General features: G+C 42.4%; 1 protein-coding gene across 4 annotated transcripts in view; it reads left to right on the top strand.

Annotated features, from left to right (window-relative positions):
- Positions 1-18,729, top strand: part of MYO9A (myosin IXA) — a 2,281,069-nt gene that overhangs the window by 2,178,465 nt on the left and 83,875 nt on the right. For all 4 annotated transcript variants that reach the window (XM_044077496.1, XM_044077494.1, XM_044077495.1 and 1 more), the window contains one exon: positions 15,968-16,091. In XM_044077496.1, the coding sequence (XP_043933431.1) occupies positions 15,968-16,091 (124 nt within the window). The remainder of the gene's footprint in view (positions 1-15,967; positions 16,092-18,729) is intronic.

The following is an 18,729-nucleotide window of genomic DNA, read 5'->3' as shown; positions in this document are numbered from 1 at the left end:
AGCACAACGAAATCTGGAAAAAGTCAAAGTTTATTGTGGTGGGGACAAAAGCCCAAAAACCAGGGACACATTTTAAACATTGCTTGTATAATGTTGGAAAGTTGCTAGAATAAAATGCTGTATTACCACCATACATTTCATTGCCAAGCCTTAAACCCAGGACCCTGTGCAAAACAGTCAGAGCAACATACCACTATGCCAAATCAGCTGTTTTGTGAAAGAGGAAGACGGAGACTTAAATGGCTACCATTTAGTGAATTCACTTCTAACCATAGCACAGCTGTCAACCTCTTAGCACAAAACACCCGAACAAAGCCAATAATGGGTGAATACAGCCCCCAAACATTCAGTGAATTCAATTCTCACCATAGCTCTCAACCTCTTAGCAAAAAAACACCCGGACAAAGCCAGTAATGGGGGACTATAGCCCCCAAACATATTCAGTGAATTCAGTTCTTACCATAGCTCTCAACCTTAGCACAAAACCTGGATGAAGCCAATAGTGGGGGAATACAGTCCCAAAAATAGGGACAAATTTCATATATCCATCTTATACACTTAGAAAATTGCTAGAATAAAAGCTTTTGTGTTACCATGCACTTTCTGAAGAATATGAAGTCTGATATTCAAATGCGTGTCATTTTTAACATTTGTTAACCAGGAAAGTCTGACTTGGAACAAAAGCTAATTTTTAGCAGTGGCCCAGGGAGAAACATTCCAGACAGACACATGTCTTTGTAAGATGGGAGGACACTAGAGGAAACAAAAACAGGGAGGGCATACAGACTCCACACAGAAGGTAAGGCACCCCAGCCAAGAATCAAACCAGAGAATATGTAGCTGTCAGGCAACAATGCTACTACTGCACCAATGCATTACTTGCTTTGCAAGGACACAAAAATACAGAAACCACAGATTTTATGAGGAACAGAACAAGTATGAGGGAAAAATCTGCAACATTTTTACAAATGGTGGTGGGTAGGGAATTCAGGCTCTTACCACCTGGGCCCATGGTACAAGGTTCAAGCCTTATTCTCTACCCACCACCATGTAGCACCTGGGGCATTACACACACACTGGGACAGGTCTGTTGTTGCAGCACTAAATCCTTTGTTCGTTGGAGCACTACAAGCCCATGAGATGTCCTTCCCCAATGAGACTCCCAGCCTGCCAACGTTGCAGTCCGAGTCCGATCCCTTTCTAGTGACAGTCTATGCAGTTACAACTGCATAGACTTCTGGGATCTCTGCACTTGAATGCTTCTTAATCCAGACTGCTGCTGATGACAGTCTGTGCATATTCCAGACTGTCTCAGCAGCAGTCTGGATATCGGAAATGGTAGTGCGCATGCACGAAGGTCCGTTACTTGCGATGGTTTTTTTTAATTTTCTTTGTATTTTTATTTTATTTTACTTTCTTTTTACAGCTGGGGGGGCTGTAGTCCGGCAGTCCAATAGCATGGGCCACCCCTGGTTTATGGTCACACTTCAAAGCATCTAAACCTCATGAGATCTAAATTCAAAGCATCGAGACCACAGCATCTAAAACCCAAAACATCGAATCTCATAACACTGAAACTTTACATCACAACATCGAACACTACAGTTCACATGAAAATAGCATCCCCTCCACCTATAACAACATCAAACTAACAAACACACTTTTTACTATGATGTTCTTCATGTTTACTGTTGTAGTTATCACACTTGGGTTATCTGCCTGCAGGTAGCCCTCAGTCAGCCCGAATACCAGAGTCTTGGGATTTCTGCATCGGATGCTGTCATCTCTTCCATGACATCAAGTCATCAGGGGTATAAAACATGCAGCTGATGCCATTACATCAGTCCTTCTTGCTGAGAAGGAGCCCGAAGCAGAAGCAGTTCACAAGTGCCAGTCGGCCGCTACCTGAAATTTTCATTTTTTGAGTTTCAAACCTGAAGTCTTCTAAAGCTTAGTACCCCGTTGGGGATCCTTTTTTCTTGCTGTCGGTTTTGTGCCTTGTTTAATGCCCGAACCATTCGTTGTCGGGCTATCTTTGTCACTAAATTCTTTTGCTCTCATTCTCCGTATTCCAAAAGGGCTTTGATAAGCCATCTGACTACCAATCTTCCGAAAAAAACATAAAGATAAAGACAGAGACAGGCCGCATAGGTCCAAAACTGCTGACGACGCTTCCATTAAGCTAGTCGTCTGTCTTCCAGTACTCAGTGAGGAGCCTTTGCAGCCCCTGATGCCTGCTTCTACAGATTCACAGGCCTCTGCCGAGACCCATTCAGAGTCTGGTATGCCGCAAGATGCTTCTTCGACTGTGGAACCTGCAGATGTCTCTACCTTGGATGGGTCTGGAGTCACTGTGCACCAGCTTCTGGGGGTGTATTCCGACCTACCAATGTTCGTATTAAACTGACAACTTCATTTTTAGCTAAAACTACCAAGTTTCTCAGGCCCAGAGTTCGCACTACACCTGGAAAACTGATGACCAAAGTGCATGCTCAAGCTCCCATGCCACAAAAAACAAATGCTTAGAATGGCTGAAGACCTTATTACTCTAATTAGGGGAAGCCAGCCTTCCCTTGCTAAATGACAAATAATTGTTTCCTTCTGATTCTGACCCTTCTGATTACCAGGATATACCCTTATCTACCTATGAGGATTCAGATGCAGAGGATTCCATTCCCTCTGCCTCCCCTCCAGAGGATTTTTTCTTTTGGTGAAACCTTGCATACTTTAAGAAAGCATTTCCGCTGGGAATGCCAGGACTATCCTCAGTCCAAAAAGAGACTCAGTGAATTTTTAGAGTTGCCTCAGCACAGGCTTCCAGCTATGCCCCCTGTCCTGGATATTATAGATGATGTCTTCATGGAATCCAGTCTTACTCCAGACACTTACCACCGGCCCCTAGAAAACCTGACAGGTAATACAGAGTACCTGATTCTCACAAATTTCTCTTTAAGAATCCTACTGCGGATCCAAAGACCATTTCTCAGGGACCTAAAGGCATTAAGCCTACTACAGCCAAACACCCTACCCCTTCAGACAGGGATTCCAGAGCTTTAGACAGATGGGATAAGAAGGTATATACCTCTGCAACTCTTGCCATCAGGGCATTGAATTTCCAGTTTCACATGTTGAAGTACCAGCAGCATATTATGGAACTTATTAAACAAAAAATGGTGTTACTCCCAGATTGTGCAGAAAATAAAGGTTTACAAGAGTTGATGCATTCTGCAAATCAAGTTAGTAAACATACCTTGCAGTGTGGCGTTGATGCCCTAGAAGCATCTTGCAGGGCTGTAGTCACTGGGTCTGTACTGAGAAGGCATGATTGGCTGAAGGAACAAATCTTGCCAGATCATGTCAAATCAAAATTACTAGATGCTCCTTTAAATCAGAACTATTTGTTTTTCACCAAAGCAGAAGAAGTTCTTAAAAATATGGAGGAAATAGCTAAATCTATGCAAACTGTCAAATAATTTTTACAGGTGCAGCCACATAGATTCGGTAGGCATTAGCCTTCTAAAAACTGGTCCTTTCCAGCCCCTTCCAGGCCTTCTCAGTTCAAACCCAGGGGTAACAGACCACCAAGACTACAGTCTCACAGTCTCAGGGTATGCATAGATCTAAACAATGGAGTGCTCCCACCTCAAAAACAGGGAGTGGTAAAGCCACCCCCTTATGGAAAAAGTTCACTATGACTTTTCAGTTATTCTTTCCAGCCCTCCCCAATTGCTTGCGACCCTAGGAGGAAAACCTGCCCTTCATGCGAAAAATTGGAGGTCCATTAGTCAAGACCGATGGGTTCTATACAATGTATCACAGGGATACAGATTCTGCTTCCATTCTCTGCCAACCCCAAGCAGGTTTCCAGACCTTCCTCCAAACCAGTGGGCAGAGGCTCAAAAGCAAGTACTTTCCCTGCTCAGTATCAGGGCTATTCAACCTGTTCCAGTAGAACAAAGGGGGCAGGGTTTCTACTCCAGACTGTTCCTGGTGCCCAGGAAGGAGGGCTCTTGGTGCCCAGTCCTGGATCTATCAATTCTCAACACCTTTCTGGTGGTCCCAAAATTCAAAATGCTTACTCTGCAACAGCTTTTCACTGTGCTAGCTAAGGATGCCTGATTAGTAACCCTAGACTTAAAAGAAGCTTATCTGCACATCCCCATAAGAGAGTCTTGCAGGAAATATCTACATTTCAGGGCAAGCTCTATGCACCATCATTTCTCTGCATTTCCCTTTGGCTTATATACTGCGCCCAGAGTATTCACAAAGTGCCTGGCTCCAGCCATTGCATACTGCAGGCAGAGAAATATTCAAATTTTCCCATTCTTGGACGATTGCCTGATTCAGGTGGACAGTCAAGAATTGCTACTTCAGCACCTGGCATTTGTAAAAATACTCCTAACGTCATTGGGGTAAACCATCGACGAAAAGAAATCACAACTGGTGCCCAGTCAACAAATTGTATTCCTGGGAGCAAGCTTGAACACAACTTCCCAGATGTCATTCCTCACTCCAGAAAAGCAGGTTTATTTGACCAACTATTTCAAACAAATGGCCACCAAAACCCGGCTATCTGAAAGAAAAATACTGCAAGCCCTAGGGTTCATGGCCTCATGCATTCTGCTAATTCCATATGCAAAACTGCATACGAGGAAACTTCACTGGTACTTAAAAGGTCTTTGGTGTCAACACTCGCAGGACATGGAAACTGTAATTCCTATCATACCTTGTCTACCAGAGTTCCTTTGGTGGGCAGAAGCATGCAACCACAACAAGGGACTGCCTTTCACTCAACCCCTCGCCTCCCAAACCCTGACAACAGACGCATCAGACTATGTATGGGGGGCTCACATGGCAGGCAAATGCATTCAGGGCAAGTGGAGCCCAGGACAAATTCCCCTGCATATCAATCAAAAAGAGATGCTAGCTGTACAGAATGCTCTGACAGCCTTCAAATACCTAATCCTTCCAGGACAGCTGTTGATAAAGACAGACAACACCACAGTTATGTGGTACATAAACAAGCAGGGGGGAACCCATTCTTACCCACTCTGCAGGTTAGCCATAGCCCTGTGGAACACAGCCTTCAGCAACCAAGTGCACCTAGAAGCTCAGTTCCTGCCAGGCAAACAAAATTCACTAGCAGACGACTTAAACAGAAATCTACTCGACCTAAACACATGGAAATTGGAGCCCAACTCCTTCAAACTTCTAATCCAGAGGTGGGCGATACCGGTGGTGGACCTCTTTACCTCCCCAGAGAACCACCAGTTGAGCAAATTCTGCACCAGGAACCCTCACAACAGGGCCGGGAAGGTGGATTCCCTATCCTTCACATGGGAAAACCTCTCATTTTATGCCTTTCCCCCGCTACCCTCCTCTCAAAAGTACTACTCAAGATCAAACAAGACAGGCCAAGGGCAATTCTTATTGCCCCAGACTGGCCACGCCAGCACTGGTACCCACTCCTATGCAGTCTGACAACAGTGCCACCCTGGCACCTTCACCAGACACCTTCCCTGCTGTCTCAGCAGGAGGGACAGAGTTTGCATTCACAGTTGCAAACCCTAAACCTTGTAGCCTGGATTATCCCCTGAATACACCATCAGCAACCCTCAGCAAACAGGTGCTGGACGTCATTCTTGAGGCCAGAAGGCCTAGTACTAGGAAGTCCTATGCTGAAAAGTGGAAAAGATATTGTTCTTGGAATCAGTCTCAAGGAAAGGACACAGCAGTGCCCTCCTTACCTCAGATCCTTGATTACCTGGCAGAGCTACTCCACAGAGGCCTATCCTTCTCCTTCATTAAGATTCATGCCTCTGCCATGTCAGCTCATTATAACACTGAGCCACCTCTATTTTCTCACCCTCTCATCAAACAGTTCCTGAGAGGGGCTAACAATTTAAGGCCCCCTAGGAGAGCTCCCCCCCTGCCTGGGACCTTAACTTTGTACTGGAAAAGCTCACGCTTCCCCCTTTTGAACCTGCTGCTTCACCAGAGTTAAAATTTCTCTCTTGGAAAACAGCCTTGCCTCCAGCCATAACTTCAGCAAGAAGAGTGTCTGAGTTACAGGTACTAATGGCTGTGGAACCCTTCATTATTTTCCATGCTGACAGGGTTTCCCTCAGGACTAACCCATCCTTTATGCCTAAGGTGGTATCTAGTGTGGCTCTAAACCAATCCATCCATTTGCCAACCTTTTTCCCTAATCCAGAGAATAAAGGGGAAAAGATCCTGCACTCCTTGGACATGCACAGACAGCTTAGATTCTATCTGGACAGGACTAAGCCTCTCAGAAAATCTGACCAGCTGCTAGTCAGCTTTGCTACAGGGGCAGAGGGCAAGGCCACTTCAAAGCAAACCATCTCCAAATGGATAGCGCACTGCATCCATTTCTGCTACCAACACCATGCGAAACCTACCCCACAGGGGATCAGAACCCATTCCACTAGGGCTATCTCAACCTCTACAGCATTTCTCAGGGGAGTCCCTACCAGGGACATTCTGGAAGCTGCAATGTGGAATTCTGTACACACCTTCACCAAGCATTACCACTTAACTATTTTTTTCAAAATCCAGAGCTGGATTTGCTACAGTAGTCTTACAAGGCCTGCTAGCCGGCCCTAATGCTTCTTGACTGCCTCCACTCTTCCTCATCTTTGGGAATCAACCCAAGTGTGATGACTGCAACAGTGAAACACGAAGAACATAGTGCAGTTGTGTACACTTACCATAAATGTAGATGTTTGAGTGTATTCACTGTTGCAGTCCTGGTTTCCCTCCCTCCAGCCCCCTGGTTCTCTTTGTCCTTTCTACCTATCCTCTTTATGGACATTTTTAATGGCAGTGGTATTTACTTTTTACTGGTGGTGTTCCACACCATATAATAGCTTCCTATTTGGGGGGCTCCTGACATCTGGGGCAAGAACAACTGATGTAATGGCATCGGCTGCATGTTTTATACCCCTGATGACCTGATGTCATGGAAGAGGCGACAGAATCCGACGCAGAAATCCCAAGACTCTGGTATTCGGGCCGACTGAGGGCTACCTGCAGGCAGATAACCCAAGTGTGATGACTGCAACAGTGAATACACTCAAGCAACTACATTTATGGTAAGTGTACACAACTGCACTTTTCTGCAGGGGGGTAAGCCCCCCTGGACCCACCCCATGTGAGGGGCTCTGCCCCCCACCCCTAAATTAAATATACCAACTCCGAGATCACACTATAGTGGAAAAAGTTAATTTCCTAACCCCACTGTATCGCGATCACCATAAAGAATGTACACATAATATCTGTATCACTTACCTGTATGGCCTAAATCCACAAACAGAATGGCAAAATAAGCACTATATAAATAGTATAAATTCCTACACTATATAAGTAAAAACTACAACATCTCATACTGATACCACAAGAATAACAGATTAAACTATGACATTTACACGTTTCATGATGCACTATTCCATATTATACATTTTCGATGTTATGAGTTTTAGATGTTTTGAGTTTTAGATGTTGTGGTCTCAATGTTTTGAATTTAGATGATATGAGTTTTAGATGTTTTGAAGTGTAACCATATGTGTGTGTGTGTGTGTGTGTGTGTGTGTGTGTGTGTGTGTGTGTGTGTGTGTGTGTGTGTGCGCGCGTGCGCTTTTTTCTTTCAAGAAGACCTTAATTGCTAAAATGGATACTGTGAATAATGTGTCTGAACTGTAATTGCTCTAAAGCTGTAAAGTACATGGTGTTGATTTGCATTGCTAATTCCTTGATATAAGTTACCAACTTGTTTGAGCACAGTTATTATTTTCCAAGCCCACATCTGCTGCTGCAAAGTGCAGCTCTTCTTCAAGACATTCTCAGTCAGTGTGACTTTACAACTGAACTTTTTTTTCTCCTTCACAACCCTAACTGCTTGCACTTGGCAGGACATCAGGGAGAGACATGCAATGCTCTTTCCAGAAATGACATTCCACCCAAGAATCCCTAACCCTCCCAGCATGGCATGAGCAGTGGTTCCAAATTGTATTACTTGGTCTGCTTTCAAGTGTACACAATCTCTCCCACCTCCTGGGAAAAGCAGGCAACCTTGCCCTTTTACTCCTGATTGATTTCTCCAATGCTGGGGCCACTAATTGAATCTTCTGTTGCCTGGTTTGCAGTCAAGGCTCCATCCATCTGCACCATGAATCCAGGCTACAGAATGGTTTTGTGTTGAAGGCCTATTAATAGTCATTTTCTGCTGGAATTTTTTTTTTCCTTTGAAATCATAAAGTCACACAACCTCAGAATGAAGAGAAGCACTTTTATTTAAAATTCAGATGCTCCATTTTGCTGATGTTAGTGTAACTTTAAACTTAACTCATTGCAGGTATGATTTTTTTTTCTAGGTGTTTTTTCCTCCCTATTGGCGGACCACCTCATCCAATTAGTATTTTACGTATTCATTGTCCATCTCTATGTGGTTACTGACTTAAGTAAGAGCTGATTGGAGGGAGCAGTGAAACAGGTCAGAATGGAGATTGTTTAGTACCAGCCATCCACACACTTTCACCTATGGACAATTGAGCGATGCACCAGCAACCGTGCTTTCTCAGTCCTTGGCCCCAAATTCTGGGACTCTGTCATTATCTTCAAAATCATTCCTCTTACCCCATTTTCTGATTAGAAATAAAAACACAGTTCAAGACTCTAGGAAATTGCAACTGCTGCCTGTCTTGATATATAACTTAACCTCTTCCTAGCCTTCTTCCCTCTGCATACTTTGATCTGACTGTACTTTTCATTGTGATTTCTTCACCATGTCAACTCTGATTTCCACTCTGTGTATAATGCATGTATATGTTTTTTTTGTTGGTCACAGTATATATAATGTCATTTGTCTGTTGTCTTTATACCATCAAGCCAACCCTGATATTCAGTTTGTACATAGGTGTGTACTAGGCTAATGGCCCTTGAGCCTTTACAAGCCTAGCCCATAGAAGTGTCCTAGCATTGTACTGCCCAAAGTTAGTTCCCAGTGCCTCTATCAAGTAGAGCCACTGCAGTGATCCCTGGGGTGAACTTTCTATTTCTCATCCACTCATCCAGATTTCTCTTGAAGAGGGCCATTGAGGTGCTCTGCTTGACATGTATGGGAAGTCTATTCCAGAGCATGGGCAGTCTCTGGGTTATGAACCTGTCCCTTCAGCATGTTCTGTTGATTGTGATAATGAGGTTGAGGTCTCTGGAGCGTGTGATGTGGAGGGATTTGGATTTTGTTAGATGTAGCATTTCTAACAGAGCTGGGTCAGACATGCCTTTGTAAGTCAAGCAGAGATGCTGTGTATAATATATGTATGTATTACATGTTGCCATTCACTGTGCATATAATGTCATGCATCTATTGTGTTTACCCCAGACTGAGACTGAAGTAGGTCCAGTAGGATCAGTGCACTACCCCAGTTAACAATTTCAGAATAAAAGTAATGTCTTTCGGCATTTCCTGGTTAGGGGTCGCCACAGCAGAACTCTGGTCCGCTTATGATTGGCAGTAGATTTTTACGGTGCCAGCCCGACACCCAGCCTTCAATGAAGGCATACCCATTCACACGCTGACTTACCTGCATGTCTTTAAACGTCACCCGACCGCTGGGAGGACATGCAGGCTCCACACAGAAGGCGCTCCAGCCGAGAATCGAACCAGGGAACCTCTTCCTGTGAGGCGACAATGCAAACCGCTGCAACATTTCAGAATAAAACAAAATAAATTTGCCCCACCCACAAGCATCCTGATTGTCAGCCAAGGATCTGTTTCCCTCATGGTGGCTGCCCTTCCTGTACTCTGCCAGTCCTCCACCCAGAGAGCCTATGGTAAAGACATCACCTTTGTGGACTGCAGGACGTTTCTGCATGGCTGTAAATGGCCTGACCCCAGTGATTTGACACAAAGCATTTGCATTACGTCACCATTACATAACAGCCTACTGAGTCCTCCTCTGGAGTATGTTGTCCTGTGCTATAATTGAAGGCTGCCATCATCAGCTTGGTAGACCAAGACAACTTCCCTGTTCCATGCTATACTATTGGTGACAGTAAGTATCTGTTGACTACAAATGCTCCCTATGACAAGAAATGTCATTCCTATTCTCTTGGTGGGCAAGCCAGCAGTTGGCATTCATTTCTACAATTCTTCCATCTTTTTTTAGCACTTGAATCATTGAGGTTTTGGGTTGTCTAGGTCATAAGGCTTAATCCCTTTATGCCACAGAGACTGGGAGTTGGTACATTTTTGGATTTAATCTATTTAGGAGGTTGGAGATGCTAGGGTGAGGTACACATTGTAAAACAGGTGGAAAAGTACAGACACTAGACAGTATTCTTTTTTTCTTTTGCAATGCATTGGTGGCAGTCCGTTTAGTTAACATTCTTAAACACCTTTATTAAACTATCACTTAAGACATGGGCAAACATACATAAAAAAGAAAACAAACCATACTAAACAGGTGTTTCATTTATGTACGTTATGCATTGCACATATTTTCTTTTTTGTCACTGTCATCAGTCCAGCATTAAATAAATTGCTGAATTCCTGCCTTTCCTTAAAGCTCAATCCTCCTGAACATGATTCTGCATGTACTGTTCCCACAAATTCCATTTATTTCTATGTAGTTTGCTACTTCTCTTTTCTAAAGACCCCTCTTCCAGTTCTTTTATCTATTTTATAATATTCATTGTTATGTCTCCCCAAAAGAAAAAAAAGTAAGAGGGTACTTCAGTGGCTAATCAGAGCACAATGGTCACAGCTTTCAGATCATCCTTCTGATCTGATAATAATTATCCTTTTTTGCAAAGTTCAGTTAGGATGGAGGCTAACTTCCCCCTTAGTTTTCCTTGAATACCATTTGTAATGCCACCCCTCCATAGCAGTAGTGACCATGATCACCTTCTGCTTGGAGTGGAGGACATTATCGGGAAGGATGGTTCAAGATATATGAATGTAACAAGAAGCCAACCTTTACAGCAATGTCCTGCTGATGAGGGCACTTTTGTTGAGTTGCAAGAATTCTTACATTCAGGGGATGATTTTCATTCAAATTGACAACATGGTGCTAGATTGGTACATCAGCAAGCAGGGAGAAATGGGTCCTATCCTCTATGGTGAGAAGCCATGAGTGTCAACAATGCATATCCCCAGGAAGTGTGAGTATCTAGCTGATTGGTTCAACAGGTCCATTCTGTCTCTCAATCCAGCAGTGGCATGTCACATATTTAACCACTAGACGTTTCCATCTATAATCTTTTTGCCTCTCAAGTCAGTACTAAGTACATCAACTTCTTTTCCGTAACTCCCCTAAAGGGGCAGTCCCCAAGAAATGCTCTAGTTGGACAGTGGCCATTCATGCTCCTTTATGCATTCACTCCTCTTTCTCTAATGTCCAGATTTATACTGAAGACAATCAGATGCAAAGGCGCAGTGATCATCATTGCCTTATGTTGCCCAGGCAAATTTTGTTCCCCCTACTGAAGCCTCACATTAAGGAGCCACCCTGGCTATTCTAGGAGGGACTTACTTTCCACCTGGACTTTCTCAGCCTCAAACTAACTACCTGGTTTCTCCAATTCCAGTGATGGCTAGAGACTCTTCCTTGTCTCATGATATGATTCATATAATTTCTGCATCTCTTAAAGAATCTATTCAAAGTCTGCTGTAGCAAATGGAAACACTTCTGCACTTGGAAAGGTCCTCAAGGAATAGTCGCTTCCAATGCTTCTGTTACTGAGATGCTAATTTTTCTCTCATACCTGTTTTGTTCAGATTCCAATTATTCAACCATTAAAGTACAGTTGGTGGCAGTCTGTAACTTTCACCAAGGTATTGATTTCCGCTCTTTAGCTTTGCATAATCTTTGTAAACCTTTCTTCTCCTTTCTCTAACTCGAGCACAGGCCTGTCCGTGGGTGCTCAGTTTTGTTCTAAAAGCACTAACAGCATCTCTCTTTGAGCCACCATATTCTATAATGCTGAAGTTTTGCTCTTGGGAGACTTTATTTCTTCTGGTGCTAACTTTGGCCAGAAGACAATAAGAGTTTCAGGCCATGTTGTTCTCTTTACCTTACTTGGTATTTCATAAGGAGAGTGTTTCATTGTGCACAAATCCTTCCTTTGTTCCCAAGGTGACATGTAAAACAAATTTGAACCAGTCTGTTCATCCTGCCACTGTTTTTTTTTTTTCAGTCACTCAAACAAGGGGGAATACGTCCTTCATATACTAGATGTTAATTCACAACTAAGGTTTTACCTAAACAGAACTAAATCCTTTAAGAAGGGGCTCAGTTTTTTCTTATCCTTTGAAAAACAACAGTCTGGGTTCTAATGTTTCCAAGGCATCTGTACGCATGGTTTTCTGGTTGCATTATCTATGTTTATTCTGCTCACAACTGACCATTAGCATGCAGACCTAAAGCTCAGTCTACAAGATTGTTTGCTATATCTGCAGATTTCTTTAGAAATTCTTCAGTTGATGAAATATGTGCTACAAAGCATACCCTTGCCAAGCTTGATAAACTAGATGTTATTTTGACATCTAAGGTTTCCTTTGGAGCCATTGTCTTGAAAGGCTCTTGTCATGATCCCACCAAGGAATTCTGCAGTTGGGAATTCTGACCCATCAGTCAGAATAGACAGTTGGTATGAACAGGATGTGGTAATTATGTACATACCATAATGCTGGATCCTTTCATCCGTGTCCATCGGTATGACAAGTTCCCTCCATCTCCCTTTCAAGTTTGACATTTCTGTAGGATTTGAAGAATAATTAGAACTCTTCTCCAATAGTCTTCATAACAGTCCATTTCTTCATTAGGCAGCAAACACAATCTGAGGTACCTTCACCCACAGGTGCATTATGCATAGGGAAGAATTAAAGGAGCTCAAGTTTGGAGTCTTGCTTTTGCTGGCTGGGATATGACAAGTGGCCTAAAGACCCATCAGCTGTATCTGGCATATGTGGATGAAATTGTCTAGCATTATAGTAAGTACATAACATTCTGAGAAAATGAGGACATGTCTTCCATGGATGGTCCATTGCATGCATCTTTGTAGCACCTAGCTGGGTGTGAATAAGTTAAAAGCTGGGAAGCACTCTTCATTCAGACTTTAAAAAAAGTCCAGCTGAAGCATTTAAGTTAATTTAACAGCTTCCCGATGCTCTGTTGCTCTGTCTGCTTAGCACTGTTAAGTGCGAGAATAGTGCTTTGTAGCACCAAGTGGAGTGCTTAACAAGCCTTTTTTCTCTCTGATTTCAGAGCATAATCATGTTTCAGTTTGCACTGTATATAGACACATACACACACGCACAGCACACACACACCTCTGTGTAGATATGTCTGTAAGTGCTGAGATGCTGCACAAACAAAGGTGACTGACTGGAAAGATACATAAAGTACTTACTTATGTCTCCTAGGATTGTGATTTCTTCTTCTTTTTTAATACATTTGTTATCAGGCTAAGCAAGACTGGTCACAAGTATCCCTTTTCAAGGGTGACTTGGGAGTATTGTCTGGTTAAGTGACTTCCATAGTAACCTAGTAGACATGTGGAGTTGAAAAGAATCAGATCCTTTACCCATGACTGCAGGAAGCAGCTCATTAAAGCTCAGAACCATAGTACTCTACACTAACTGCCAGACAAATCTTCAGTTCCTAGAAAGTGGTATTACTTGTTTTTAATTTGCATGTGTGGTTTCCTGCATGCATATGGCAGACTACTCTTATTTCAGGCTTTTTTTGGTAAACATTCAGTGTACCTGGTGCAGGTACTGTTGTACACTTCACTAACAACTCAGAGTTCAGGCAATACAGTAATACCTAAAATTCACCATCTCTTGCATTAAACTACTGCTGATAATTAGGAGTCTAGAAAAGGCAGTTCTTTTACATGTTGTGATGATATGAGGTAGTGCCATCTGTGCCAGGGAGAGTAGGGCAGTTATTTTGTAAAGAATTTTTTATTTTTTGACTATCACACTGATTTGTACAGATGCGTGTGTTAAAATGTATTTGTACAGCTGCTTGTGTTAAAAATGCATCCACAGTGGGTCCTCCTGGACAGAAAAGAGATATATATGTTATGTCAGACATTATTATTATAACTGATTAAATGCATTTGTTTTAACAGAGAATTCTGGAAGGGAAGAGGTTAATCTCAGTCCAGCTAATTTTGAAAAATAGATTGAAAATTAAATGGGTTAATTTAGGCCATAAATATTTTATCTTACATGTCCTACTGCAGCCAGAGACAAAAATGTCTGGGAAAACCAGGATGAAAAATCTTACTGTATTGTCCTGAGTGGTGAACTAATTGCTACCCTGGAAGGGTGGAAGTTTCTGAAATTGTTTTATAGCTTTCAGATGCAGCAACAGATCTTAGCAAAGCTCTGGGTGTGTATTGTAGCAGAGTCAGGTGACCAGATGTTATGTGATTCTGTAATCAGCACTGAAAGAATTTTTAAGATATTAGTGAGAGATATGATGGAACTCTCGCAGCAGCACTTTGTTTTTTGAAACCTGACAGGAAAGATCTCTCACAGATATCTCATACAACCACACACCTCATCTTTCATTGCTGTAATAAGCAACGCAGCACTCATCATCTTGCCTTGCTGTAGTAAGTAACTTAACTGTGGAACAGTAAATCTTTAGTCAGTCAGGAAAGTGTAGTGAGATTAGTTAAGTATTGTTTTTCTGAATCTGTGTGAATCTGCCAACTGTGTTATTTTTATATCTCTTGTGATTGAACCTCCAGTGTTTACTGTAATTAAATATTCTGTATGCTCATGTTTTCTATTTTATTATTTATTATTAAACATTTATATACCTTTCATTGTGGCTGGTCTTTTAGAGAATACTTTTAATATATTAAGAGTCCTTATGCTTATTTTAGTGACACTATGGCTGCTCCTGAAAGAGTTGCTGCATTGGTCAAACTCTGCCATTTGTATTAGTATTAAATGTACTCTGTATAATTGGGTACCTATGTTAGAGCCTTAGAGTAGTTGCCTGGTGGCAGTGTAATTACCTTATAGTCTGGGCAAAGGGGTGTGGTAAATGTCTGTGTGTGTGTGTGTGTGTGTGTGTGTGTGTGTGTGTGTGTGTGTGTGTGTGTGTGTGTGTGTGTGTGAAAAGCAAATATCCAAGTGTGTATGTCGGCTACTTGGAACAGGGACACAGCGCTCCAAATTGGTCAGTCCATCCCCAGGTCTGGAGTGTGCTTCCTGTGTGCTCTTAAGGGAAATTGTGCTTGGTGCAGAGAGCTGCATCTGAAAATATTGTGTGTATCCATTTTTGTTCCTAGTGGCCGTCCCTTACCCATATCAGTGGTGAGGATTGAGGCTCCTTGATTACTGGCCTGGACTAGGGACCATTACACATGTGAATAAATGTCTTGTTTTTGACATCATCTTGCAGATAGGCAGTGGCAAAGACATAGATATGACAGACTGTGATGTTATCTCTCTGTGTACAGAGAGTTGTTGAAAATCCAACTGTTGCACCATAGCTCATATGAAAGGAGTTTAAATTAAGTTAATTTTGATTCTTTTGAGGACAGCAAGGGGAAGAAACACAGAGGAAAATTAGAAACATCCATATATTTTGAATGAATGATGTCCAGAAGAACATCATTTTTCAGGGGGTAAAAACTGTACAAGAACTAGGGAGCGTAGTTTAAGAATACAAGGAGAATGACTTAAAGTTGCTGAGAGGAAGTAGTTGATGGTTGTGTGACTGCATGGAATGGCCTTGTACAGAACATGCTGGATTCCAAAACTGATAGTTAACCATGGAGATAAGAAACAGGTGAAAATTCTGTCAGTTTTTAGTGCATGATAAGCATGCTATGTGGCCACTGGTGCTCATTGTTTACTGGAATATTCTGTGATGCATGGAGTGTAGAGATGTAACATTTTCTCCTGTTTCTGTTACAGGTGTGTAGAGCTGATTGTCATCGAACAGATGAACAAGTACAAGGCACGCTTGAAGGACATCAGTAGCCTAGAATTTGCTGAGAACAAAGCAAAGAACAGACTGTCTCTCATTCGCAGATCAATGGTAAGTCATCTCTGCAGAAACAGTCACCTAGTGCATGCTTTGTTCTTTTTCCAGTGTTCTACAGTCTTTATCCAACATGAATGCCATGGTCTGATTTTTAGAGAATTTTTATTGATAACAGCATGCATCCTTTTAAGATAAATACTTTTGTGTAGAAACTGACTTATTGGACAGTCTTTTGAAATTAATATTGGTGAAGAACCAAATATAACAGCAATGTTCAACTAATCAGAAGAAATTAATATTTTGGCAGTACATTATAACATAATTTTGCTCTCCATTACTACTATAACAGAACATTTCACTGAATCATTTGTTGCATGTCGGTCTCAATTTGATAACAGAAGCATTAAATTTAGTCTTTTTTCATCTGGGGGAGGGAGAAATGTTTCTGGTCAGCTGATCACCACCATGTAACCGGAGGATGTTCTTCGTTTTTCTCTGTTGCAGTCATTACATTTGGGTTATCTGCTTGCAGGTAGCCCTCAGTCAGCCTGATTAACAAAGTCTTGGGTCCTGCATCGGTTGCTGTACCTTCTTCCATGACGTCAGGTCGTCAGGGGTATAAAACATGCAGCCGATGCCATTACATCAGTCTTTCTTGCTGTGCGGTGCCCGAAGCAGAAGCAGTTCGCAAGTGCCGGTCGGCCTACTCCTGAAATTTTCGTTTTCGAGTTTCAGAACCGAAGTCTTCAACTAAAGCTAAGTACTCCATTGGGGAAACTTTTTCTTGCTCTTTCCGATGTCAGTAAAAGTTAATAATTGCATTACTTGTGGAAAGCAAATACCTCATAAAGATTTTCATTCATACTGTATTCCTTGCCGAGGCCCTGACCACAACGTACCTTGCTGTCAGCTTTGTGCTTTATTTAATCAGCGCACTATTCGTCGTCAGTATATTTTCACCTCTAAATATGTTGGTTCTCGGTTTAATTATCCGGAAATGTCGGTTAGCCATCCGACTACCGAGATTCTGAAAAAAACGCAAAGATAAAGACAGAGACGGGCCGCCGAGGTCCAAAACTGCCGACGACGCTTCTCCTAAGCCAGTCGCCAGTTTGCCGGTACTCAGTGAGGTGCTTTCGCAGCCCCTGATACCCGCTACTTCTGATTCACAGGCTTCTACTGAGACCCATTCGGAGTCCGGTATGCCACGAGATGCTTCAACTATGAAACCTGCGGATGTCTCTACTTTGGATGGGTCCAGAGCCGCTGTGCAGGCACCAGCTTCTGAGGGTGTATTCAGGCCTATGGACATGCATATTAAACGGACGCCTCCTTCTTTACTTAGGCCTAAATCTCGATCCATGCCTAAAAAACTGATGCCCAGGCCACATGCTCAGGCCTCTATGCCTAAAAAACAAATGATAAGAATGGCTGAAGATCTAATAACTCTAATCAAGGGTAGCCAACCCCCCCCCCCCCCTTCTAAGAGGCCTAGGACTGAAGTTGATTATGAATCTTCTGATCAGGATTCTGTTTTTTCTGATTCTTCTGATGATCTGAATTTGCCCTTACCTACTTATGAAGATTCTGATGCAGAGGACTCCATTCCTTCTGCTTCCCCTCCTGAGGATTTTTCTTTTGGGCAAACCTTACATACTCTAAGGGAGCATTTCCACTGGGAAAGCCAGGATTTTTCTGATTCAAAAAAGAGGCTTAGGGATTTCCTTCTCCTACCTCAGCATAGGCCTTTAACTATTCCTCCTGTACTACACATTGTTGATGATGCTTTTTTGGAATCTAGTTTGGCCCCTGATTCCCTGCCTCCTGCTCCCAGAAAATCTGACAGATACTACAGGGTCCCTGAGTCCCACAAGTTCCTTTTTAAAAATCCTGTTACAGATCCAGAGACTATTTCACAGGGGCCCAGGGGCATTAAGGCTTCTACTGCTAAAAATCCTACCCATTCTGATAGAGAATCCAGGGCGCTGGATAGATGGGGTAAGAAGGTTTACACTTCTGCAACCTTGGCCATTAGGGCTTTAAACTGCCAGTTTCATATGTTAAAGTATCAGCAACATGTTATTGGACTGCTTAAACAGAAAATGATGTTGATTCCTGACTGTGTGGAAAATAAAGAATTACAGGATTTAATGCATTCTGCTGAACAAGTTGGAAAACATACTTTGCAATGTGGTTTTGATTCATTAGAGACTGATAACCAAAAGCAGGGACCAATGGTGCAAAAACAACCAAGAAACGAAAGAAGGCACCACCAACCAGGAATGAACACGAACCAATAAAGGATCCAAAAAGGATCCAAAAACAGTTTATTCCACAAACGCTAGTACAGTTCCAACATGTTTTCGTCATCAACTTCCTCAGTGATTCACTGAGGAAGTTGATGACGAAAACGTGTTGGAACTGTACTAGCGTTTGTGGAATAAACTGTTTTTGGATCCTTTATTGGTTCGTGTTCATTCCTGGTTGGTGGTGCCTTCTTTCGTTTTTTGATTCATTAGAGGCCTCTTACAGGGCTGCTGTTACTGGGTCTGTGCTGAGAAGGCATGCTTGGCTTAAGGAGCAATCTTTTCTGATCATGTTATAGCTAAATTGTTGGATGCACCTTTAAATCAGGACCGCCTGTTTGGCAACAAGGCTGAGAAAGTTCTTAAAAAGATGGAAGATAAAGCTA

The sequence above is a fragment of the Protopterus annectens genome, chromosome 7.part0 (genome assembly GCF_019279795.1).
Source record: "Protopterus annectens isolate FY-2018-M chromosome 7.part0, PAN1.0, whole genome shotgun sequence".
NCBI lineage: Eukaryota > Metazoa > Chordata > Ceratodontiformes > Protopteridae > Protopterus > Protopterus annectens.
Note: the sequence above shows the minus strand (reverse complement) of the source record. Positions and strands in the feature narration are given on the sequence as shown.